Source organism: Anser brachyrhynchus (genome assembly GCF_964034855.1).
Source record: "Anser brachyrhynchus genome assembly, chromosome: 8".
In the NCBI taxonomy this organism is placed as follows: domain Eukaryota; kingdom Metazoa; phylum Chordata; class Aves; order Anseriformes; family Anatidae; genus Anser; species Anser brachyrhynchus.
Genome location: NC_137702.1, coordinates 12,799,681 through 12,826,088, shown reverse-complemented (window position 1 = coordinate 12,826,088; position 26,408 = coordinate 12,799,681). Strand labels below are relative to the sequence as shown.

Sequence of the window (26,408 nt, the reverse complement as noted above, 5' to 3'; positions counted from 1 at the left end):
TGGGAGAGGATGCAAAACTATAAATAAGCAATTTTAATGGCCTCTGTTAAATTTTAAAAGCTTAAATGTGCAATCAAGAAAGATATTGGGTTTGGACCACTTCAAATTGAAATTAACAGAGATAACTGCTCATCTCCCACAGTAGCAGGCATCATAGGCTGGAAAATGGATAACTACAAAGAACTTCAGACATCAGAAGTTATGGAGAATACCAAAGATTTTATTAGAAGGAACAAATTTGTTGACAGAGTAAACCCAGCAACCAGAAATTCAGTTTCATCAGACATATATATAGATGAGAGAATAAACTGTACTGATGATGAGCCTGACTTGGGACACGTGGCTGAGAAGTTGTGCAACATGAAATAATTTAGGTTGGAAGTGATCCTGGAGGTCACTGTGCCCAACTTCCTATTCAGGGCAAGGCAAGCTTTGAAGATTAGTATCACCTTGTGCTTTTGAAACATGCTTTTTGATACAGCATCCTGGAGTTTAATACCATGGCAATAGAAATCTTGCCCACCACTGAGGGGCTGGTAACAGCCAACATGGAACAGCCAAGGGTCTGAGATATTCTGTCTCCACTGCAATGGAAAAATACCAGAGAAAGAAAGGAGCAAATAACAACAGAGGTCACATCACTCACATACCAGGTGATTGTACCAAGTTCAAGGTCTCATATTCACCAATGGGCTTTGTTGCCCTGAGTTAAGCAATAAATAGACCCCAGGGCTCAGCATGACTTTCTGTTGAGGAGTGAGCACTCTGGCCACGCATTGCAGAATCATGTTCCTGCCCTGCTGTGGGCTCAGTCACAGTGGTTTGTGCAAACCAGAATATCTTCACAGATGTTGGGTGTCAATTTACCATTTTAGGAAGTGGGTGTTGAATTGCTTGAGGCAATTGTGGATTAAAGTTCTGCCTTCCTCATCTTTCCCTCATGACTGTTTTGTAGACCAGAAGGAGCAGCAGATAGAATGTGGTATTTCAGGCATCTGGGAACTCAATGGATGAAAACTAAGGCACCCTAGAAATTACAGTTCATTGCTTTTCAGTTAGTATAAAAATAAAAAATTTGAATCCTGATATGATATTTAGACTTTATCACTTGTCCAACTAATGATGCAAAAATTTCACTGTAGGCTGCTTTGGCATAGACTCTCCTGTTGGAGTCCTCGCTTCTACACAGCCGTTTTCAGTGTGTCTGAAGCAAAAATATGACTGAAATATGTAATCCAAAGAAGAAAATTTTTCAGATTACAAGTATCTGAATTTATAACTGATGATAATAGAACTTAAAGCATTTTTCCTATGCTGGATTCAGAAGAAAGACACACAGAAACTTTTGCTGGGAATTGTAGTTATATAGTAGTAAAGTTTTTCTGATAACAAATTTTAGCCGCAAGTATTTTAACTTGTCAAACTACTACTGGCAGTAGATTAAAAAAAAAAAAAAAAAAAAGAAAAAGAAAAGAAATGGAATTATCTTTGCAAACTTCTGTAGCTAGTATTTATTTTGCAACCATGGTGCTGAAATGAAACAGTTAGACAGATACATGTTTATGTTCCTGTGACCACAACACTTTTTTTTGTTGTTTAAAAAAAAAAAAGACTCAATTTCAGTGTTACTAAGAAACAAAGTCCTTAATGTATCTATGCAGTCTTTAACTTATCATAATTATAATTTTTTGTTTAATTGCATCTGAAGTGACATTTTTCATATTTAACCATTATTGAATCACTTCAGACATCATGTTGTTTGCAGTAAACAGCAGAAAAAAAGGCAGAAGTGAGGTAAATAGGTGTGTTCAACATCCAGTCTCAACATCTGGAGTTGCTGAAATGTTTACTGGCAGCCATTTTCCCCTCAGAAGGAGGATCAGTTCTATTATTACAAACTGCTTGCAAAACAATTGTGATTAACTAGTTACTTGGTATTTGGGTGTTACAAATGATTTCAGTTTATTTCCTCTTTTCTTATGAATAAATTGTACTGAGTAAGAACTAATGTTTCAAGTTTTGCAAAATATTCAGGCTCTCTGAACAGTCCTGGGTTTCCATCAACAGATCTTTTCTCAGTTGCACTGCCTACCCCTTCTAAATAGAAATCACCTTTAAAAAGTCATCAGCCTTCTACACTTGTCCAGAGCTGAATGCAATTCTTCTCCTATGGTATTTCTCTACAAATAAATAAATAGACAGAAAAATTTTGATGTTGTTTTGTAATGGAAAGAGCATGAAGAACAGAGGAAAGGGAAATATTCATGTCTATGTTCTGCTGTCCTGCTAAGATCACACCCTTTCTGCACACTCCCTGTCAGTTCAATAGCTCAGATCTCTTAAAGAGAAGCCTGCTAGTAACGGTGTGTACTCATCCATAGCATTTAAGTTACTTGAATAAGGAACTGTGGGCCATGAACATATGTTGTGTCTATCTGCATAAAAGCAGAGCACCAGCTGCACTACAGATCAGACCACAAATCTGTTTTGATTCACCAGGCATTATTAAAAAGAAAAAGTGAAGAAAAGTATGGACTACTTACTACGAAGGTGTATTGTTTTCACACCAGTAGGTAGCTCAGCATCAACACACTGCTCTCTCACACGCTCCTCAACAGGACAGGGGGAAGAAAATGATGAAAAAAAGCTCATGGGTTGAGATAAGGACAAAGAGATCACTCACCAGTTACAGTCACAGGCAAAACAGACAGCATAAGAGAGATTAATGTAATTTATTGCCTAGCACTAACAGACTAGAGCAGTGTGAAGTAAAAGCAAACTAAAAACACCTTCCTCCCCCATCCACCTGCTTCTACGTCCTCCCCCCAAGGGGAATGAGGAATGGTGGCTGTGGTCAGTCCATAACACTTCATCTCTGTCACTCCTTCACGGTCACTCTCTGCCCCTGCTCCACGTGGGTTCCCTCCCACGGGATGCAATCCTTCCCGAACTGATCCTGCGGGGGCTGCCCACAGGCAGCAGCTCTTCAAGAACTGCTCCAACATGAGTCAGTACCATGGGGTCCATCCGTCAGGAGCAAACTCCTCCAGCATGGGTCCCCCACGGGCGGCAGCTCCCCCCAGACCCCCTGCTCCTGCGTGGGCTCCTCTCCACGGGCTGCAGCTCCGGCCCGGGGCCTGCTCCTGCGGGGGCTCTCCATGGGCCGCAGCCTCCTCCAGGCCACATCCACCTGCTCCACCGGGGGCTCCTCCACGGGCTGCAGCGTGGAGATCTGCTCTGCTGTGGGACCCATGGGCTGCAGGGGGACAGCTTGCTCCACCAGGGGCCTCTCCACAGGCTGCAGGAGAACTTCTGCTCCAGCACCTGGAGCATCTCTTGCCCGCCTTCTGTACTGCCCTTGGGGTCTGCAGGGCTGGTTCTCTCTACATTTCCTCACTCCTGTCTCCCAGCTGCTGCTGCACAGTGTTTTTGTCCCTTTCTTAAATCCGCTGTCACAGCGATGCCACCAGAGTCACTTGCTGGCTCAGCCATGGCGAGCAGTGGGTCCCTTTTGGAGCCAGTTCCTCTCTGACATGGGGCATCTGCTGGGCTCTGCTCACAGAGGCCACCTCTGCAGTCCCCCAAAAATCTTGCCACATAAGCCCAAAACAAAGGACAAATAAAATGAATGGGGAAAGTCTGCAACAGTCATTGCCTTTTTTGGCCTCCATGAGAAGAAAGTAATCATCACCTAATTAGTGTAAATAAGCTTGGAAAAGCCTGAAGAAAGAATGAGTTAATGAATGTGCGAAGAATCTAAGAATTCTACAATGATAAGTAAACATAGGACCTGCTCACCAGCCTGATCTCCTCCCACCAAAGGCATGGGTTCACAAAACAGGGAACATCTGCCCTGTGAGGGAAGGCTCATAGCCCTTCCCTGTGCTGCTGGCTTCCCCCTACACACCCTTCACCTCTCCCTTGCACTATTTCTAGTAGTGCAGAGCAATTCATTGAAGAATTCCATTGTAGAGCAATTCAAATCACTATGCCTGTAAACAGCTACTCCGTTTTTTTTTGTTTGGTTGTTTTTTTTTGGTTTTTTTTTTTTGTCATTTTTGCAAGTTCAGTCACCACGCAGTGCAGTCAAAGCCTAAGTCAGTGTAAAGGAAGCAATGGCAGCACATGGCCACACATCTCGTCTTCCCAGCCATAGCTCAGCCAGCTTACTCCAAAAGTGCCCCAGGAGCCCAAGAAGCTGATAGAATAGCAGCCTGGCAAATATCTTGGGGCAGAGGCAATCTTCTACTTGACAGTCTGAATTGTTGTATTTATAACAGAAAAGACCTCCCTCTGAAGCATCCATCTGGAGGTACAACCGATCACGTAAGACTGTGTTGTGATGGTGGTTGCTCCATGTACCAAATCAAATATGACATCTTCCCCATTGTTTACCCAGCTCCAGTGTCTAAGCCTAGAAGCCATAAGACACACAATACCTGTCACCAACAGTTCTCACATCGCTGCATCTACTGATAAGCAGCAACCCACCATTGAAAATTCATTTATTTGAGAATAATGGGCATGTTATTACTGAACCACTCAAAACAGTATTAACATGCAGTAGTTTCCACCTGAGGTACACACTCATATCGTCATTTGGACAATGGGTTTGGAACTCATAATATTTTTTCTTTACTGTTATTCCAAATCACAAAGTAGTAAGTTCACAGTTATCTCAAGAACAAAGAATGCAACTACTCATATTGAATAGCCCATCTTCACCTTTGTAACAGCATTACACTGGCAGTATTTAAGAGGTCTTACCAAGTATTAAAATTAACTTACATTCAGAAGGAAAACATAGTCTGTCCAAGGAATAAACAGTTCCTTCAATATAATGCAGCCAGATTGAATTGGAAGTCAAAGCTTACCACAATCAGAGAACAGTTTTGTCATTTTCAATGCTGGCAGATCACAGAAGTTGAAAACAAAACAAAAACAAAAAAGCTGAAGTATTTAGGAAGCAAAATACATCATCACAGGTGTTGTAAATTCCTTTGGGTGCTTTCCTAAGTATCCAAGTGTTGAGAATTAAATATCATGCTAATATATGCAGTTGATCAGAGGTGTGCTGTGTTACCACTACAACCCTGGAGAAGCATACCAGCAGGTGAGGCACATCTGAAAGGTCCCAACACTTTGCCCTAAAGGATCGCCACAGTTACAGAATCAGTACCTATTGTTGTTTATTAGTGATCCTGAAATAATTCCTAACATTTCAGACTAAGGTAACAAGCAAATAAAAATACCTATATACAAATATCTGGGAGAAAAAAAAAAAAAAAGAAAAAAAAAAGCAGTATGTAGAAAGGTGGACACTTTGCCTCAAGAATCAGATTTTAAAAAGACCTTGAAACTTGCTCTCTGTCTTTGTACACCACAAAACAAGCTACAGGTATTTGTCTAATCTCAGTGATGAGCAACCTGTTACTGATGCCTTCGTTGCCTCAGCAGGCTGATTCAGCCTAGGCTGAAACCTTGTTTTGGGATAACATACTGCCTTATATAGCCTACCCTTTCTTAAACTCCCTATTAGATTAAAATATTCTCCCACCCTGAGGATTTCCTCAGTCATTAGTCAGAAATGAGATTCACTTTCAACCCAGCAGACTGCCCCTGCCTGCTCTGGAGGCACTAATTACTGCCCAGCAATGAACAGGCAGCCAGCGACTGCTCACGTCGGCAGCCAGCCGCCGCAGAGGTCATTGGCACATTGCTAGGCAGCCTGCCCTTTTCTTCCTGCCTGGGCAATACTCAAACCCTACTGTGAAGCTGTCCTGTTTTTTGTTGTTGCGGTGTGGTTTTTTTGTTGTTTGTTTGTTTGTTTGATATATATATATAATCTTATATGCTATAAAACATATAATTTGCTAGGCTTACAACATAGCACATCTCCTATGAGACCAAATACAATGATAATCAAATAACTTTCAGAGGCAATAGACTCTTGGGTGGCTGTATCCTGAACTGTCTCTGTAAGCTACTATGCCAATGGGCAAGACAAAACACTAGCAGCAAAACTAACATTTTTTTTTCAGGATTCATAGTGTACGTGAGACTAATCACCATCTGTGTAACATGTTGGCAGCGATTTGAATACAAACACTTCTATTTGCATTTTCTAAGTATGGATCATCAGAACTTGACCTTGTCTACTTCAGACCACTGATTGCACTGGGCTACTTACATGAAAATGAAGCGTATGAACATTCAGGCCTCCTATTTATATCCTCACTGTCCTCCTTTCTACTTTCACAGTTTTTCTGCTGTCAAAGTTGTGAATGGCACTGGCCGGCTTGAATCCAATGTAGGTGGGGGTTGTAGTAAAGCTTATGTTTAGCAACATAGGTTCTCTTTTTGTCATATAAAAAAAAATCATAACTCTCAAGATACAGTTTGATAACTTTAATGAGGCTCTGCAATTTACATTCAGTATGTAATAGTACACAAAATATAAGAAATCACATATACATATAAACTTTTTTTTGTTTGTTTTACAAGTTAACCATTACAGACTACACAAGCTACATTTATTCACATAACAAAATGGAACATTGATGAGCTTCATTCACTGATCAAACACCTCAACAATTTATGAACCAACATTTTTCTGCAGCTGCTAAAACAACTATCTTCCTTAAAGAACAAATAATTTATGTCAATAGATACACTGGCATCACATTCTACAAAATGAAAAGGCCTAATTGAGCACTGACTGAATACTCCCAGATTTCAGCAGAACCCACAAGAAGCAACAGTGCTGAGCTTATACCAGCATCAAATCTGTACACATTTTATGAACTCTGTGATTGACAAAATAAATCACAGACAAATTCCTTAGGGTAAATGAAGCCATTTCATTTCATTACAAGTTTATGTAACCCATATTTTTTAAACCTTTTTAAAATAAAAAGGAAATAACTTTTAAAACAAAAATTGAACTATTTAAATCATTTTTTATTATTATTATTTTCTGACTCAAACTATTCTCATATACAACATGAATTTGTACTTAGTGAATAGTTTTGGTCTCTCAAAGTGTCTTCTTGGTGAAACAATTTTTATCTACTTAGTCCAAACATATCAACAATTTGCAAATGTTGTTACTTGAAGTTAAGTAGGTAAAAATAACATTAGACATTTCTATATGAAAATAATCCTTCTGCTACAAAGTCTCTGATACTGACAATTTTGCTTCTAAAGAAAGTACAGTCACAAAAGCCAACGCTTCTTTTAGCAGCATTAGAGGTGCAGGGTATAGTCCTGTGTAAAGTCCTTGTAATTTTCTGACACCTTCAAATATACTAAATGTACTCAGCACTTCAGACACATACCCTGCAAACACTGAGTATGCAGTTTGCTTTCACAAACAGAAACCACAATCACAGCACAGTTCCCTGTAGAGCTGCTCATTTGTTCACACAATTATTTCACATGAGATACGCATGACCTTTTACAAATGGAGCCTTATGAGGTACCTTATGAGCATTTCAGTATACATATTAGGGAAACCCTTCAAGAAATTTTCCTCCATTTAGGAAAAAAAAAAAAAGCCCTACTCTTTATACAGGCTAACCACAGCTTTATTCTGTTAATTTCAACAAAATTTATTGAAAAGGCTTAAAACTCACTGATAGAACTAAAAATGTAACTGCAAGCAAGCTGAGTTGATCTGCTTCTAACTGTGTTCCCACAGGGAACCTAACATTTTATCAGTGATTGGAAAGGAACACTTACACTGATGATGTTTGCAGCTCTCCCAAATATTCATGCAACAGTAAATAATTAGGAGGTCAAGTCAAGGAACCAAGCAAACTAGATCATTTAGTACGCTGGCCAGAAGCAAAACATCTTTTCTACATTCAATTGTAAATTCCTTGCCTATAAGCAAAGAATACGCTTAGGTAAAAGGATGATGCACTTTACCCTAGGAAGCAGTGACTTTGAAAAGGATTTGGGGGTATTACTGGTAGGTACAGCTACCCCCTTTAAAAAAACACCTTGGAGATCATTTTCTCACTTGTATGTTTTCTTAAGAATCCTGCTAAGGTAAAGGACTCGGTAGGGGTCGCTATAAGGAACCCTGTTCACTTTAGTACCTGGAAGTGAAAAATCCGCGATGATTTATCATTCTACAACCAGTTTTGGAAGGGATGTATACTAAAGTGAATTAAAACATTCAAGCATATCTGTTGGAGTAACAATGTCAAACTGGTAAGCAACAAGAGCAAACCACTCACAATTTAAAACAAATGCCAAACCACTGAGCCTTAGAATTCATTGTAAGGTATTGCCCGTGTATGAGCACTGCTTCCATCATCTCTTCTTACACCATATTTAACTTTATTGCCCTGTAGAACTGAGTGGCTGTAGATTTATTTGTTTGGAACTTACTGGTGACTCAGATATTGCTGCAACCTTTAAAGAATTCTTGATGGAGCTGAGCTCCCACATGTGTAAGTTTATGATGTGCATGCCACAACATCCCCTCGTGATCTTGTACAGGTTTTTAAGTACGGCTTTCCGGAGAAGAATGTACACCCAGGGATCTAAAATCTGATTCCATGTTGCCATTCGGAGAGCGAAAAGTATTGTTTCACAGGTCTCCTTTGAACGACTTGCATTTATCCCAATTCTGGCCATTGTCACCTGAAAATGGAACATTTTAAAATTATATATCAAAAAAAAATATGTCAAGTGAGCATGTAAATAAGCGAAATCATTTCAACATTATCTCTAATATTCACGCCTTCACAAGACTGTTCCAGGGCTGGGTTTTTTCAAGGATAGAGGCCACTGTTAGATCAGGACATTTTTACAAAGGGTATTTACTTTTTCACATTTTCCAAGCCTGCATAAAGAATACAGCACCTTGACTTTATCAAGAAGATTCATACATTTTAAGCTGCAACACAACACAATTTATTTACACCAGAGAAGTAAGAGGTTCAGAGGTTTCTAGGAAAATTTAAGCCATGGTGACAAAGACCACCAATAACCTTCTTCTTGCCAATGGAGCTACTGAGGGTCTCATTCACCTGTGGAGGCAAAGAAAATGCTGCAACACATGCAGAGGCATCCAGCACCCCTTTAGTTTCCCAGTCCAGCTCAGCAGGATTACTTGTGGCAGAGGATATCCAACAGCTACACCAGCCCAGTACGGCTCTGTAAGCCGTGCCTGGCACCCAGCTTTGCAGGGCTGCAGCCTAATCTTTGAAACACCAGCCCTACTGAAACACACAGTACTGGGGCTCCTGCCCCACAGAGACCTCTTTTGTAGACTTTCCACCACTGAGGTTTTGTAACCTGAGTTCGTGCATGAAGAAAGCCTGACTGTACAATGCCAGGAATCTGCCAGATGATGGTAAATTATCTCTCTCTATTATTAATGTTAAAAGCACATGAAGACTTTTTTGGTAGAAAGATGAAACACTGTAAGGCTTTCAGTTCCAAAGCATTTAAAGTGATACAGTTAAGTAACTAAGAAATTAGATAGTTTACAACTGATGTTACGAGTATACTGATTTATTGTGTGATGAGAGGTAGGGCCAGTCTGTACAAGTGCAGAGTCCTATTTTCACAAAGGAACACTGGAAAAAAAAAGAAAAAGAAAAAAAAAGATAAAAAAGTGAATGAAGAGAGAAAGAGAAAAAAACTATTGCTTAGGATTCCAGCAAACCTATTTTTACTTCTTTAAAATGATTCTCTAGGCCCTGTTTGTAGCTTGCAGGTCACCACATCTAGGTATAAACTTCCATAGGGAAGTAGAGTGAATGCATAAAAGGAGACTGTGCTTAGTTAAGGATTTGGTTAAGCATTTCTACATGGATGTCTGTCAGGGCAGAGAAGAGAGCCCACAGTACATTCCTAGGGAAGTTGGTAAGACTGGCAGAGGCACAGCTGGGAAACGGTGCGAGGAGGAGGAGGAATGTCTGAACACCATGCCAACACAAACAGCTACAAGTCAGTTCCCTGAATCTGCTTTTCACCCCACAACCGTTGGGTGCATTCCTCTCTGACATCAGCAGACCACCCAAACTTGGACAACTCCTTTGGCTTCTGCACAGGATGCTTTCTCAGGATGGTCCTACATTTTATTTATTAGAGGTCCAACACCACAGGCCAAACTCAGACAGAGTACTCCTTGCTCATGCAAGCAGGACTGGACAGCAAATAACAGCACAACAGAGTTCAGACCAACATCCTCATCTGATATATTGTATGTTTGGTTTAATACAGATATCTAGCTTCCTAATCTGCTGCTTGATGTTTCTGTCGGTACTTCAAAATTCCATTTGTTCTTCTTCTCTTGCATTCTGCAAACTTAATAAATGCCAAATCCAAATGAATTAGAATTCATTTGGAATTAATTTCAATGCCTGGAAGAGGAGGCAGCAGAAGTGGCCATTTAAGAGTAGCTCCATCTGCAATTTGAAAAACTATCATCATTCTTACATCTGTTTTCTAGGAAACTTGAGAGATTCCTTTCTATTTAGTATTTGTCACCTCTAAATGAATCTATTCATTTTCTGTTCAACTTGCTGGCTAAACATAAAGTCCCTCTGTTTTGATTATGTATTACCTTAAAGTGCTATCTAATGATAAGAAAATTTGATATATAATCTTACGGATTCTGATAAGTGGATAAGCTTCATCCAGGACATTTAAGTCACTTCTTGTGAATACTGGACGTGCACAAAACAATGTATTTGAGTACATGTAGAAAACAGAAACTACAACTTATTTACATAGCTAATGATTAAGCAAGTCAGCTGTGAATCCCAGTACTGGAAGTATTGAGATAAAATGTTAATTACAAATTTTGTTTCATACAATAAGTTTGTTCTAAAATTATTTGGGAGTGTTATTCAGAAATTAGAAACTTTCCCTTTTATTTGTATCACTAAAATCAATACAAAATATTATCCCAACTTTTTAAGTTCTGTGAGGCTGACATTTCTATATAGGCCTGGAATAAGACAGAGAATCTCAGTCAAGCTCCAGGCATGGGTGATTCCTAAGTATTTTTATCCTAAAACGCTTGTGCCAGAGCAGCAGCAGTGACAGACATGTCACCATCACATCATCTCTGGGTATGAAGTGAAATAGCTTTTCTGTTCCTCCAAATAACTTGCACTGTCCTGGGAGCTCTTCCACATCTGAGACAACACATAAGACTCCAGTCAAATAACACCGACTGCACACAAAGAGAGGACAAAGAGGGGAACGTCTTGCTACTGCAGCTTTTCTAAAAAGCCATCTGATGATTTGTAGAACAAACCCTAAACTCTAGCTGAAGAGGGTTAGAATGGAGCAAGGTCAATATAAATTATTTATATCACACTTTCATATTCATCCTTATTTAATTTCAGTTTCAAGTCATTTTAAAACTATGAATGATAAAAAGGCTTAATACACTACCATCTCTTTAAAGTGTTTCACTGAATCAAAACATTCAGGCTGTCTGTATTTGCTCCCTGGGTGCGAGAAAGTTGTTACTGAACTGGCACAAGTCACCAGCTCAGGAATGGGGACCAGAGCTTGCTGCAATGCTAAGCCAACTTATGAGAGCGGGACCTCCTCTGAAGGCACAGAAAGGTCATTTTTCTTCTTATTGGACTAATACCACTCAATAATTAGTTCAAAGTGGAGAAACCAATTCAAAGAATGATGCAATTTTTTCCTTTCCTGCAGGTCCACCAGGTTAATATGATTAAGGAACTGTGTTGTTTATAGACAGCAGTACACAAGTGGGAAGAAGGAAGAAGCACAACAGGACAGCATCACATCTGGTTGCCTTTGATCTCTACAGCTGACTGCAATATCCATGCTGATCCAGCGGCGTGACTCAAAAAGTTAATCCTCAGATGGTAAATAATAAATGTAACTCATGACATTTTCTAACATATTTAGAACTGTAAAAATCCAAATAGCATTTTGCTGAGTTATACAATGTTTATATGAATACAGCTGTAATACTTCTCCCTGGCTTATGAAAAAAAAAAAAGAAGTATCACATGATATAACCAATACAATTCAAACTTTCTTTAGGAAAGTAACAATAAAAGCATCAGTGAAAAACAATGACTTTTTAAACCAAGGCTGCCTGCTTGTAAGATATAAAATTACTCTGACTCATGTTAGTCTTTGCTGGTTTAAGGTAAGACCTGAGAATTCCCTATCCCTATAAATAAATACAAAGAAGTCCAAATTTGTGTCAGTCAAGGACTTGACACAATGAATTAAACTTCTCCATTCTTTTTTTTTTTTAACCTCTTAGGTTTCACTAAAACCAAAGCTTACTTTGCAAGTTCCAAAAAGTCAGATGGAAAAGTTTTAAAAACATTTTGAAATCATTGACTTCTACAACTGCATCTAGCATCAGAGAACTGTCATTTCCCCTAGAGACAGAGCTCAGTGCAACAAACTGAAAAATATATATATATAATAATAACTCCAGAGCTTCACACCACTCTCCAAATATAAACAGCATGTCTTTAATTTCCCTTCCAATTGGATCTCAATTAGATGAGAACAACTAACAAACTAAATGGCAGTGCTGCTTAGTCACATTCCTGTTAGTACTTAAGGACAGCCAGTCAAAACAAGAAGCAGACTTTAAAGCTAGTTAGGAAATAAGGCAAATTGTAGAACTACTTTGATGCACTTCAGCTCATAAGCTCTAAATCCATGTTCTATCCTTGACTTCACGAAACTGGATAAAAAACAGTCACCAAGAGATTGATACGGAAAGCGGAGCAGACAGGCCATTTTTGTTATTTGCAAACAAATATCAGAAATTCTCTTCCGCTGTAGGTCAACCTCTAGTCTCCGTTTCTCTGTGGGAACCTTGCAGACCCTCCTAAACCTCTTCCTCTTTCTTTGGATTCCAGTTAAAGCATTTCTGAGAATTTCCATCAATGTAAGGAAGTCCATTTTTTTTCCCAGTATTTGCAGAGTACTTGTATCACTGCCATCGATGCCTGTGTTGAATCCAGAGGTGCACGTCCGCTTCTCCTAAACCACAGATGGTATTCTGACTGTGTTCCTCTCCATGGATACAAAAGCATATTTAATTTTGTATTTAAGTATAAAAAAAATAAAATAATAATAATTTTAAACTTCCAGTATTTTTTGGAACTTCCATTATTCATACATGCACACAGGGCACTGTGGATGTTTGTTATCCAGCAACTCAGCTGCATCTGACTTTGCTCTATAATCACTCCTTGCTGAAGACATTCAGTTCTTCTGGGCTTTCCACTCTCCTCAATCAGGCTCAGGTCTGCAGAGGACTTGCAAGTTTATCACATTCTATTACTGTGCCATTAGAGTCAGTGGGATAATTTCTCCATCTGTGTTTTTACAGCTCCATGCGAAATGTTTATGTATGACAATATAATTTCTGAGCAAACATTTGGAAACATCATTTGAAATGAGATTTTTGTGTATGCAAGAATTTATCAAAATTACTGAACAAAATATAAAGTGCCATGACATTATACTCACTCTTTATATTTTATTAACTGCCTTTGGCATGGTCATGTCCTATATAAGGCAAAAATGCAATTATGAAGTAAGCCTCATAAAAAGAAGGATTTTTGGTGTGCACAAGCTAGCAAACATTAACTGAAAATTGAGCTTTTATTTTCTGACAACTTTTTCTTTGGAGGCTAGCTGTCTGCATCTGTTTTACAGTAACATATATTCAGCTTGGGCTCAAAAAAAAACATTCCAGGCCACTTCTTTGTTTCTCCAAAAGAATCCAGATAATTTCAATAATGGGATTGATGGTTCTTTTTCCTTTTCTCCTTTCCTCCTCCTCAAAGTTACAAATACTTTGGTTCAGCTAGCTGACTATGTAATTACACTAGCAGCTTAATTGATTAACTTATTTGAACAGAGAGAACAATGAATATGGATAGGGAAAAGTTTAGCACTGAAAAGAATAAATGACTCACTTCGTAATGAAAAGACATAAGTCTCCATATCAAAGTCAAATAAACAAGCTGTTTCTTGAGCTGCATATTTTAAAGCTACAAAAAAGCCTGCCTCCACAGGGCAAAGAATGTATTGCTGCCTAACAAGACAACAAAAATCTCTTGCACAGAAAATAAATTTTACAGATAAAATGAAAATATTCTTTACTCGGTAATGCTGAAACTTTACAGGACAACTGCTATGTGTTCTGCGACCAGAAAACAATAGAGTATTCTAATAAGGACCATCCTGAGAAACACAATCTAACAAAATAAGTGTTTAGAGTAAAGACTATATGTAGTCAGAATCCATCCATTCTTCCATTAGGGTCAGTTGGGAAAAGTTTCAAAGCCAGGAACTAGCATATCACTTCTTTTGTATTGCTCTGTTTTTTCAGGCTTTCACATGCATTTAGAAAATAATCACAATTTTATTGGTTAAATAAATATTCTCACTGTTTTAGAAGGAACAGAACTTCTCTCACTGAAATGCTACAAATAACCCAAAGGAAGAATGACAATACTTAATACTGGGAGGAGAGCTGGAGAAATACAGAAAAAGGAGACAGTATACAGACAATCAATAGGAGGAAAAAGGAGCTGCAAAGGTCCACAATTATAGAACGAATTCAGTATTTAATTACTGTTATGCACAGGATCAAATCCATGGCTTACAAGCGGACTGGCTTTTCAAACATTACTACACTGTTACTTTGGTCCAACAATCCAAGAATTAGGCTGAATTCTCCAAGGATTCCTTGGACTCATCGCTCCTTGGTTTCAGAGGAATGGCACATATACACTGGCTTTCAAGGCAAATACCACCAAAACAAAAGATATCCATACATACTAGAAGCATGATAAGAAGGGAGAAGAATTCCACGGTGAGTCAGTCACACCACATAGTGGCCTCTTCACCTCTTCTAGAGCTCAGACATGCAGATGGCATTGATGTGTCATCATGCCTGCAAGACCTCAAGTAATGACAAGTCTAAAAAAGAAATGAACCTATTGCCTACCAGTAGAGTTAGACCTTCAGATTAATAGTCTGAGAAATTATGGTGCTGATTACATGGGTGTTGGGAAAAAAAGAAAAAAAAAAAAGAGATGTTAACTTGTAAGTATATTTTATGCATGTTTATGTTTACAATATATACAGCATATCCAGTGGAGAAAAATTTTATCTTTTTAAATATGGACTGAAGTACTAGTTGTTTAATGACTTGTACTATCTAATTTGCAATATTTGCAGATCTGGCTGGAGGCAAAGGAAGTTGTGGTATGTTCCCTTACTGTTATAAATATATATATATATAACTTTATTAAAGCAACTTATTCTATACATCTCTCTGTAGAAGTGCACTGACAAGCTATGAACTGAAATATCAGTGCTAATGAATTAGTATTACATTTACCAAGTTGGAATGTTTAATTTGGAATATTTTTATTTTTAATGTTGGCAAATATAAGGGATTTCTGTGCAGCTGGATGACCTTTAAGGTGGAGATGGAAGAAAAAAAAAATCAAATCTCCATTTAAGAGTGATTTATTTCTCACTACTTCTGCAAACCCATGCTCCTGGTAAACATAAATGACTATTAAATACATTCATTTATATTTCTAACACACTAATGTATTGCAAACCCTAAAACAAACTGCTATCACTTATATGGACCCTTACCTACTCCCTGTTTCATCTTTTTGTTTTAACACCATTCTGCACAGTGAGGTAGATGGGAATGCAACTGTCCACATCCCCACTGGAACAACAGTCTTCCTCCCGACATCCTCGCATCCTAATGTTGGTCGTAACTTAGGTGATGAGGTTGCTCACAGGCAGACTCACTATGTCCTTTACATCCTCACTCACTCCCGTAACTTCAGGGTGGCCATGCAGCACAGGCACAGTGAGCTAACACGCAGTTCAAGCCACCTGAGACAGCTGGCAGCACACGGGTCTGGGATGGCAAGCAGCTGGAGATCAGTCATTAACTTCTGGTCCTCCAATGACAAATTCTTAGTTTCTGGGAATTTACTAGTGAGGCCCTATTTTCTTTAAAAACTCAGTTTCGGACATATTTTACATAAAGGATCATCTTCAGCTTCTTGCATGTAATCATGGAAAAACAGCTCCAGTGCTGTTGAAACCTGTGCTTTGGCACACACAGCTCTTCATGGGGCTCATTAAAAAGAGGACCTAAGAAAGAGCTTAGAGCTGCTCTCCACTCCTCTCCTGCTCTGTTTGCAACAGATAAAGAGGAATCCTTTGGCAAGAGGCAGTGCTTTACCTCCAACACAGCTGAGGTTCATTCACCTCGTCAGCGGTTTCACCTCACTCAATATGAAAATAAATCCAAAAGAATGAACTGCAATTCCTCAAACTTCACTGTAATTCCTGGTGTAAATGATTTTGGCAGTGTTCTGCTACCTGACCATTATGATGTGTAAGAGCAGCATTCACAGATCCCAGCACGGGATTGTGCTCCTGTTCTGTAAACTGTAGGCACTATACACGCATACACCTTCCTTCCTCAGGGAGTTTATAACCTAAGTAACCAGCCGTCATTTAGCTATTTCTGAATATTTAAATGTAAAATTTAAGTCTTAAGAGCAGGTGAAACAAGAATGAAAAGACCTGAATCAGAATTGCTCTATTTTCAAGCTAAACAGCCTATTTCGCAGAAGTGGATCCAAACAATGCATTCTCTCAGACATCAACAGATTCTGCACCAGTACTGAGATAAATAACTTATGCTAGAAAGCATTTATAATCACCATGAAAAACTTAAGATCTTGAATTAACACCATAATATCACAACAAATATCTCACAAAATATATGAATGTATATTGCACACTGAAGTCTGTCCTGTTAAACCTGGTGAGTACAGAAGAGTTTCTGGAGTTTTTCCGTGTGAGTGTATTTGTCCCGGAGACTTTTCAGCAACAAGTTTACCATTTAAAGGCTTCTGATAGTCAGGAGAAAGATCTTTCCTAAAATAACAATCCAAAAATGGTTATGCAGTGTATGACATTTTCCAAAAACGGTTATGCAGTGCACGATATTTTCAAGCAAGAAAGGCCTGAATAAGTGTCATACCTAAGAAAGAGAAAGAATCCACTCGTATCAAACAAAACTGGAAAGCATCTCCAATTGACTTACTTCTCAATATCAATCACAGCATCTGAAAACTTTAGTAACTGAATAAAGAAGGGGAGGTTAGGTAATAGTAATTTGGCTGAGGTTTTCAGAATTTGATTTTTTGAGATGGCAACTTGAAATTTAAAAAAAAAAAATCTGATAGTCACTGACATCTATCTGGAATTAAATATTGTTTCCATTTTAAACTTCATGGTTTAATACTGTATACATAATATGAATTTAAAAATCAAGTGGCAAGCAATTTTGAAAGAAAAACAGTACCTCGTTGTTTTGAAAATGCAATGCTTTCACACAGTTGGAATCCTGCCTTCCGTATTTTATCTCTCCAAAGCAAACCAACCTCATTGCATTCTGATGGCACTGCATTTTCAGAAGAAGGCTTTACGTAAGTTTTTCTAAACAGCACAAGTAAACATAAATAACAAAAACTATAATTATGTTTCTCCAAAAGTCTCTAGTAAAGGACAATCTGTCAGCCTCAGCTCTTCTTCCTTTCCTCATTCCCATCCCTACCACAGGACAATATGCTGACTACTTTCCTTTTCTTCTCCAGAACTTCTTTATTGTTGAGAGAATATTTCAGCAGCTCAACTCCCTGACTTCTGTGAGAGGGAGGTAAACATTTACATTTGCATTACAAACATAGCCACATTTAATACATTTTCTAAGTAGTCTATGATAAACTAAGCCCCGGCCCACAGTTAAAAACATTTTTAAAAAATGAATCATATTTCTCAGAAAGGCAAAGACCTTAACAGCTCTACAAACTGTAAAAGGTGAACACAGGCACAGACCAACTCTGAACACTAAAATAGTAACTTTCAAATCCAGTATCACTTTAGGTGCGCATACCCTTCAGTATGACTCAGTCAAAAATAGTGTTCCTTTTCCCACAATCTCATTAATCTCTAAATCAGCAATTTATTCCAGAATATATTTTGGGCTAGAATGTTTGGAATGGCACAGTAACATTTCAGTGATACAACCTTGAGTATCAGAAAGTCATTCAGAAAAACTCAAGCAAGAAGAGTAATTGAACTTGCACAGCGTTAAAAGATACATTGAAAAATTTGGCAAACAACTAAAACTTCACGATATTAAGGAGAGTGAGAGCCCTTATCCTACCATATGGTATGTTTTTTCCCTGAGATTGTAACTTTTACAATGGCATTCAAAGCTACAAGATTAGCTGAACTGAGTATCTCCTTCAGTCTTCAGAAACAGATAACTGAAAACTGAAAGCCTGATTTATTCTTCCAAAGACCACTCTCTTTGTTCACAGTGCCTGTGCAGACACAGCAAGCTCATGGTGGCTGCAGCTTTGACCAGCAACATATATTGCCAGTGGCTGTGCAACACGGAATGCCCACACAGCAGCCACCCAGGAGATCTGGCAGGCTGTCCCATACACAGCCACAAGGCAGGGCACGGACCTGCATCTTGGGACTTCTTGAGTCTGCTGCTGCTCAGCTGCATTTCCCAATTATGAAAATCACCAGCCAGAGTGCACAAGAGAACTTTTAGGTAGCAATATTTGAAGGCAAACACAGCATTAATAAAGCAACAAGCCTCTATAAATGATCTCCATTGCATATATAATTATATGTAAATATAAAGGAAATTCAAACTGACAATTTGTAAGAGAATACAGAAGGACACTTCAAGGGTAACACAGGTATAAACTTCTGGAAAAGTGTCACTGTGTATGTATATATATGACCATGCATACAGAAATACTAAGACGAGATGCACAGAGGATTACCATGTACAGCAAAGTGTCGTACATTATATGTAACTATGTGGCCTAGAATTTAGTTAGTGTAAAACCTGCAAGCCATCAACCTCCTTTATCATGCATCAACCTCCTTTATCATGCAACAACCTCCTTTATCATGTATCAACCGTGAGCTTGTCTCAGCACCTGAAATACCTGGTGGAACGACTGGGGCTGTGAGGTCAGGGTAAGGATATTGCACCACGAGCTTATTAGCATAGCATGGGCAGTGCTATGCTAATATTCTCGCCTCCTCCAGCAGCACGACCACTAAGGCTGGACATCTAGGTTGGACTGATTCACCAAAATGGAAGCTAAATGAAGCCCTACGTGCACAACCACCAAGCCTCGTTGCATGTGACAATCTGAGGACAAGAACTCAGAACAAGTTTAGAGCAAAGCAATTAGAATAACAAATTGGAAAGGTAAGAGATGACTTGAGAAATGATGGCTAGAAATTAATCTAGGCAGTAAAAAAAAAGCAACTGACTACGAGCTGATATAATCATATGAAATAAATAGCTGAAATCTTTAAAAAAAAATAAAAGGAGCTGCTATTTTTTGAGTTAGAGGGGAGGTAAAACTAGAATGAAATGATTCAGGTAGTTGCATAGAAAAAAAGATCTTAACAAAATTAATTTAAATTTAAAGGTAAAAGTACTTTTCTCAGGCTATGTTCCAAACATGAAAAATATTAGAATTTTCTCCATGTCATAATTTATTTCTGTAGGCGAATGCACTCTGAAATAAACCTCTCCTGTCTGTAATTACAGGAAATTCACTTTGCTTCCCCAGAAACAAAACTTAAAATGTGTTTATCCCTTGAGCCCCACAGGACTTGATGTACGAAAGTCAGAATCTGCTGATGTGAACGCAGCTCCAAAACCAAGCTGTTTCATGACAGGCCAGACATCAAGTCACTGCCAAAAGATCGGATTTATAAAACAATCTGTTTCATCAGCAATGCTTGTCACAAAACACTCCAGTGCAGCTATTCGCTTTGGGAATCCAAGCCCTAGGAACTGCATCTATCCAACAAAATTCGTGTATCCTTAGCAAAGGACTAAGACTAGCAAGGATGGAAAAACGATCGCTTACTACACAAAGAAGTTGATGTCGCTATCTTCAGAACATATTTTCCTGGAATCACAAAGCTAAATGATTTGGACTGTTAGAATAAATGTGCCTCTGTGAACCATTGACCACACAGACTCTCAGAAAACTCATGAATTTCACTAGCTGTTCTGTGTCAGTTTCCTGCCCCTTTCAATTCCTCAAAAGGAGATAAATGTTTCCCCATAAAGGAAGAAACAGGTTGGTAACTCCCAGACAGCAGATCCCTTACTGTCTGCATTTAAGAATTATGGAGGAATTTAAGGAATAACATTGACTCTGTGGACATTCCTCTTCTCACCTTGGTACTCCATTAAGGAAGGATTCCCACTCAGTGGCAGAAAACTTGAGAAAGCTGTCTGTTTTGAGATGCAAACAAGACAAGAGAAAGCTTCAGAAAATAAATCAGCAGGAAATCCCTGTCCAACAGTCCCAGGAAGAGATCCACATGATCCAGACAATGGGCTCCATTTATGAGAAATGCTCCAGATCTCCAGGAGTCTTAAAACAGAGGTGGTGATAGATTATAATATACTTTTATGTATAATATTAAATGATATTTAAATATTAAAGTATTTAAATACCAAAACATCAAAACAAGTTCATCACCCCTGAACAGGTGCAGAAGTCAAGCTCAGTTCCACACCAGACACCGTAAAGAATGATTCAGGGTCTAATGTTATTTAAAGGTGATTTTAGCACAGGGCAGTGATTGAATACATAACTCCGCTTGAAAAAATATATATAAAATAAAATGTAACAGTAAAGAAAATCTGCACTGGATTACAATATTGGATAGACATGGCTATTGGGTAGCCATGCACGTATGACAATTGACGTAACACCAGACTAGATTAAAAACAGAAGAAAAATAAACAACCCAACCCCCCTGTCAGATGGCCAAATAAATCTAAACTTTCGTATCTGCAAACCACATGTGGCATAAACTGTATTGCCTTCCTCTGCTTTCTCTTCCAAATGTTTGTTTGGTTTCTAATAGCTTTGGTTAGACTGAGGCAGTTCACTCTCAAATAAGGTTTTATTGTACACAAACAGTATATGTATATAAACATTTTATCATATGTGACTCTGTGGGTAGAGAGCATGGGTAAAATTCTCAAAGATTGACACTGACTTCTAGATTTCATGTTGAGAAAAAAATCATACAAGCAAATGGATGTAAAACTAACATGTATTTACATACTTTGAGAAATAATTGCACCTATGGATGCCTTTCAAGAAATACTTATATAGGTATATGCTGAATAAATTATGGAATCTAAACCATTCATTTCATAAATCAAAAGCCCTGAGAGACTGCAGATAAATAGGATGTGTAGATCTGGATCAGCAATCCATCGTAAACCATATGCCTTAACAAAGTCTAGATCTCTTTGTTGTAGCACTTTAGTAGGTTCTTGGCAAAACTTTATTCCACTGAATCTGCATGCTCCACTCCTGTCCAGTAAAGCTTGCTATAATGGCACAGTGCTTACAATTCTCTTTCTATTCAGTGATCAGAATGCTATCAAAACCGATTAAAATTTGTAGTTCAGAGACTTAGCTTTGATGCGTACTCTATGATCCTAATAGCTAAGAAAGATAATACCACAAAGGACTCGCTCGCTGTTGTTGCATTTCCCAGACTTTCCAACTCTGTGACTAACACTTTAATTGTTCGCTTCCTTCAAACTTTGTTTCAAGATCTAAATCCAACCTTACACTGACTTTTTAACTTCTCATTTCTAACATATATTTGTCCATAGTGCCAGGATAATTTTAGTGATTGTTTGGCTCATCTCATTTAAAGAGATCTAGAAGCAAAGCATCGAGAGCCTGCAACACACAGAGTGCCAGAAATTTGCACCCCGAATTTATACAGCACCTGATGAATAGACCAGAGTTGCTAGTATATCACCTTCACCTGCAATCCATTCCCAAAAATTACCAAGTACAAAATTAAGCAAGAAGTCATTCACAGGTGTATATCACCAGCTGATTAGAACACCAAACTCTGAAACAGCCCTGAAAAAAAAGATGTGCTGGTATAATAATTCATTGTCGACTACAACCTAGATGAAGGCCAATACTTGTAACGTGTTGCACTGTGATTTTATTAAAGACTGTCAAGATTTGAAATATATATACAGTTTTATAATTAAAAAATTGAAAGGTATAAAAAAGTTACTAAAATCAAACTGAGTAGTTGCAATTCTGTGTTCCTTCAAATGTTGAACAAAATAACTCTTGAATTAAAAACAGCTATAGCTTTTTTGACAGGCAAAGTGCAATCTGCACTTTGCAACCTGCAAAGTGCAAGAAGGACAATTATTTTATAGGAAAATAAATGTCAGTGGAGGATAAAATACTGTTTTTCCATGAAAAGTAAAGCCACCCCTTCAGTCACTTGATAACCTAACCATTCTGTGGCTTGCCCCAGATGAATTTCAGAGTGTTGGAAGTTACTGGAAGAAAGCTCATTACATAAGCTTTCTGCACTGCTCGGATGACTGTTTATCCTGTGTATTCAACAGTCAGGACACTGACAAAAGCCAACATGAATTTAAACTATGTTGTAGAGCAAGTCTAGAAAAATCAGCAGAGAAGCAGGGGCAATTCTTTCACTGTTCAACAAAACTGACAGAGGTTTTGTGCATTTCAGAGAGGCGGACTTATATCCCAACACTCACCTTCATGTCCATGGTACTGGGTTAATTGGCTACTACCTGCCAGATAACACCCAATTGCTGCAGCTAGGCCATTATCAGTAGCTAATTTAGAACCAGTTCAGGTACCTCCACACTATACCATAGCCAGTCAGTAGATGAGATACAGCTGGAGCCGATTCTGATCTCAAATTTGAATTTCTATTTTTGTAAATCTCTAACTAAATTTGCTCCTTGTTCACGTCAGAGGAAAACTATGGGACACTGTTTCTAGGAAACAAAATTAAGATTTAATATTACTTGTGACTTAGCCTCTCTTACCCTAGCAAAAAATTCAAACTGCTTCAGTCAGGTTTACTAGAGTAAACAGAGTCATTTTCCATACCGCCTTCAAAATGCCATCATACCACAGAAGCCGTCAAATTCTTTCCCGTATCATAATCCTATTTCCTTTAACACTACTCACTGACAGAGCACATGCTATCCCGAGCAACACTTACCACTTCGGAAGAGTCACAGCATTTACCAGCAAGCAGTCCTAAATTACAACTGGGACAGCTGAGAAAAAGCCCTAAGTGCACAGAGAAGTTTTGCCCACGATCTGTCCAGATTACAAACCCAGCTTGATCAGGTCTAAACCGAATTTTTACATTAACCCACTGCCAACCCTGTTTTTTTAACATAATTCTTAAACAAAGTTCTTAATATCCCGCTAACGGAGTGGAGGATTTTTATGTTCTGAACTGTTATCTTCTGTAACACATTTCGCAAGTAGCAGTAAACTGTAATAATAACAATGAACAGACTACCATAAATAAAAAAAAAATGATAGGAAGCACAGTACAGACTAAACAGAGTTACCACTCCAAGATTTCACTGAATTTTTGGCCAACCTCAATATTTGCTTTAAGTTATTCTACCACCACTCTGCTACCACTTTCTGCTTCACAGCACTGGAAATAAAGCTTTCAGAGTCCCTGCACAGTTTGTTCAATTTTCTTCACTCTTGATCACAAGTGAAGAATAATTACTATTTTTGTTATAGATGCATAGGGACATATGTCACGGGCAATATGCTGTAAAATTAATACTTTAAAATGTGAATGGATCTGTTATCGCAGCTAAAGCACCTTTAAACCTGGAGATAAAAAGTATAAGTTTTAGACAGTGATGTGCATTAAAAATTGGCAAACACATTAGGCTCTTACCAGGAATGGACTCCAGCAAATGCAAGAAACACACATTATAGCCAAGAGCTGAATGATCATTTCAAAATGATGAGATCTGCCTTGTCTTTGTTGACTTTTAAATTTGACCCTTAAGAGGGTAATTCCTGTGACAGCATTGCACAAGAATGAAATAGCAAGGGCCAGTAACCCAAGGCAAGAAAAAAGTAAGAGATAAAATCTGTCTTCCCAGTCCTCAACATGTTCTGTTTTATAGAAGCACCAGGTCCTCGATGCTTGAATTTGATAGGCTCTAAACCTAAGAATAGGCAGCAAAGCTATAAGAACAGCAAACAGACATACCATAGTCAACATCATTTTCACATGTTTAGAAGTCATTTTTGTAGAATGAAATATTGGCTTAGTGACTCCAATGCAACGTTCAACAGCCATCACGCTGCCCAGGAAGAGCGGGCACAAACCAAAAAAAACCATGCAGATGCCAAAAACACTGCAAAGAATGTTGGACTGGTTAAATCGAATCCAGTCTTTGTCCGACGCATACACGAACACTGCAATGGCTCCGTTGATGAGGTGGCCAAAGAGATCTGTGATGACCAAGCCACTAGCAAGAAGCAAAAAGGATGCTTTCGATTTCTGTCTAAATCTCTGGTATGCTTTCATGAGAATAGCTATAGCAAGACTGTTGGACAAAATTCCCACTGTCATGAAGATTATTGAAAAGAAAACCGAAATCTTCTTCTCTGTGTGGCAGGTTGTGTTTTTTAAGATTCCAAATCCAGCCAGCCCAGGTGATTTTGAACTGTTCATGGTTAGGAGAGGAGAAGTAGTGTTCAAAACATTTCAGCAGTCTTGCAATCAAAAGGCATCTGTAATATTAAAAAAAAAAAATACGCACAGAGTGTAAAAGGCATGCCACTGTTCAAATGACATTTGAAGCAGAAATTCCACAATGTTAGTCTGTGGTACAAATCTAATTTTCCTGTTTTCTGAGCGATATGATATGTCATCATATTTTAGTGCAGCAGCCACAGGAAAAAACAATTATCTGCACACATGACACAATATAAGTGTAGTTTACAGTATTTTCTGCAAGCCTATTATACAGATAATGTATGCCATATATATAATGCACATGTACATATAATCAGAGAAATCATCAATACATTACTGTGGTTAACCTACGTATATAAAGAAATGTTTTTGTAACGTACTCCTAGAATGAAAATATTTATCAACCCAACTACAGTCAAAAGTGAAATACTCCAACTAGAGTGTTTTGAGATGCTAATCACACTCTATTTTTCTTCCCTCACTGTTAAGCATTTATTTTCAAAACAATGTCCCAACATCTTCCAAGTAATTCTCCTCTCACAACTCAGCGTTTTAAAGCTTTAACGTAACCGGCCCTGAAGTCCCCAGCTTGCTCGCTGAAGTACCAGTGTGCACCGCAGCCGACCTCTGATACCGAAGCCAATTCTGCGAGCTACTTTACGCCTTATCTCCCATCTCTACTCTCAGGACATTCCTGATAGCAAAAACTTCCCACGCAAAAAGGAAAAAAAAAAAAAAAGAGCAGGCTTTAGTAAGGCAAACAGGCAGCGAAGTTATCTCAGTTACTGAGCCAGGTCCGACGAAGCCGGCTAAGCCCACGCCACCCGCGTCTCCGGCGTTACGGGCTGCTCAAGGGGGGCGCAGCCGGCAACCCCCCGGCCCAGCGCCTTCCTCGCCTACCTCCCCGCAGCGCCCTGCCAGCGTGGCGACAGCGGTGACAGAGGTGACAGAATGACAGAGTGACAGCAGTGACAGCTTTGACAGTGGTGACAGCGAGCCTCCCGAGCACGTGGAAGGGCTGTTCCCACCGCAGCGCCCCTTCGCCCCCAGCAGCGCCCTTAAGTGCGCGGCGCCCCGGGGCGGGGCGAGCCCACCACGCCGGACACCAGCGCCACCGGCAGCCCCGGACACCGCCACCGCCTCCCCGCCGTCCCCGCCACCGACCGCCGCGCACCGCTCCTACGCGATCCCGGTGCCGGTGCCGGTCCCGATCCCGGTGCCGGTGCCGATCCCGGTCCCGATGCCGGTGCCGGTCCCAGTCCCGGTGCCGGTCCCGGTCTCGGTGCCGGTGCCGCCGCCCCTCACCTCCGTTCCTTGGTGCCGGCAGAGGCGCGGCGGAGCAGCGCGGTGCCCCCCGGCCCGCCGCCGCCGCCCCCCCTGCCGCCCGCCCGGCGCCGCCCGCCTCCCGCCCTCCCTCCGCCTACCCTCCCTGCCTCCCTTCCCTCCCTCCCTCCCGGCTTCTCTCCCAGCAGCCCAGGGTCGCCTTTTCCCAGCCCCTCTGGGCTGCTCCGGCAGCCTCCGCTGTGGTTCGGGCACCCAGAGCCCCTCAGCTGAGGCCTCACCCCTGTGGGGCTGCGATCGGCCCCCAGATCGGAGCAGGGGAGATGGAGGAGAGCAGCCCTCCTGCGCCAGTCAGCACGGAGCAGGTGCTGCCTCTCTGTGCCCCGTTGCAGAGAGGGCTCCGGTGACGG

The 26,408-nt window shown here is 39.7% G+C and overlaps 1 protein-coding gene and 1 long non-coding RNA gene across 8 annotated transcripts; both read right to left on the bottom strand.

The window, feature by feature from the left end:
- Positions 1–266: 266 nt before the first annotated feature.
- Positions 267–5,524, bottom strand: LOC308199237. The gene is made up of 3 exons (XR_013954527.1): positions 4,875–5,524; positions 2,544–2,610; positions 267–584 (listed from the first exon to the last, which is right to left on the bottom strand). It is a non-coding gene; the product is annotated as an uncharacterized lncRNA (long non-coding RNA).
- An 869-nt stretch (positions 5,525–6,393) lies between these two features.
- Positions 6,394–26,118, bottom strand: PTGFR (prostaglandin F receptor). Of its 7 annotated transcripts, none has more exons than XM_080601532.1 (3): positions 26,023–26,118; positions 23,905–24,752; positions 6,394–8,652 (listed from the first exon to the last, which is right to left on the bottom strand). In XM_080601532.1, the coding sequence occupies exons 2-3, from the start codon at positions 24,691–24,693 to the stop codon at positions 8,347–8,349; spliced, it is 1,095 nt and encodes a 364-aa protein (XP_080457658.1). In that variant the 5' UTR covers positions 24,694–24,752; positions 26,023–26,118; the 3' UTR covers positions 6,394–8,346. The 7 variants fall into 7 exon arrangements, with proteins under 7 accessions (XP_080457658.1, XP_080457662.1, XP_080457660.1 ...); XM_080601536.1 differs by having other exon boundaries at positions 24,226–24,752; XM_080601534.1 differs by having other exon boundaries at positions 24,226–24,752; positions 25,892–26,117.
- Between the last annotated feature and the right edge of the window lie 290 nt (positions 26,119–26,408).

Bases quoted from the DNA above. Each gene is read 5' to 3' on its own strand.
- PTGFR (XM_080601532.1), bottom strand. From the start codon at position 24,693: ATGAACAGTTCAAAATCACCTGGGCTGGCTGGATTTGGAATCTTAAAA. The intron at 8,653-23,904 runs GTAAGAGCCTAA...TTCCATTTTCAG, and splicing joins TTTGCTGGAGTCCATTCCTG to GTGACAATGGCCAGAATTGG.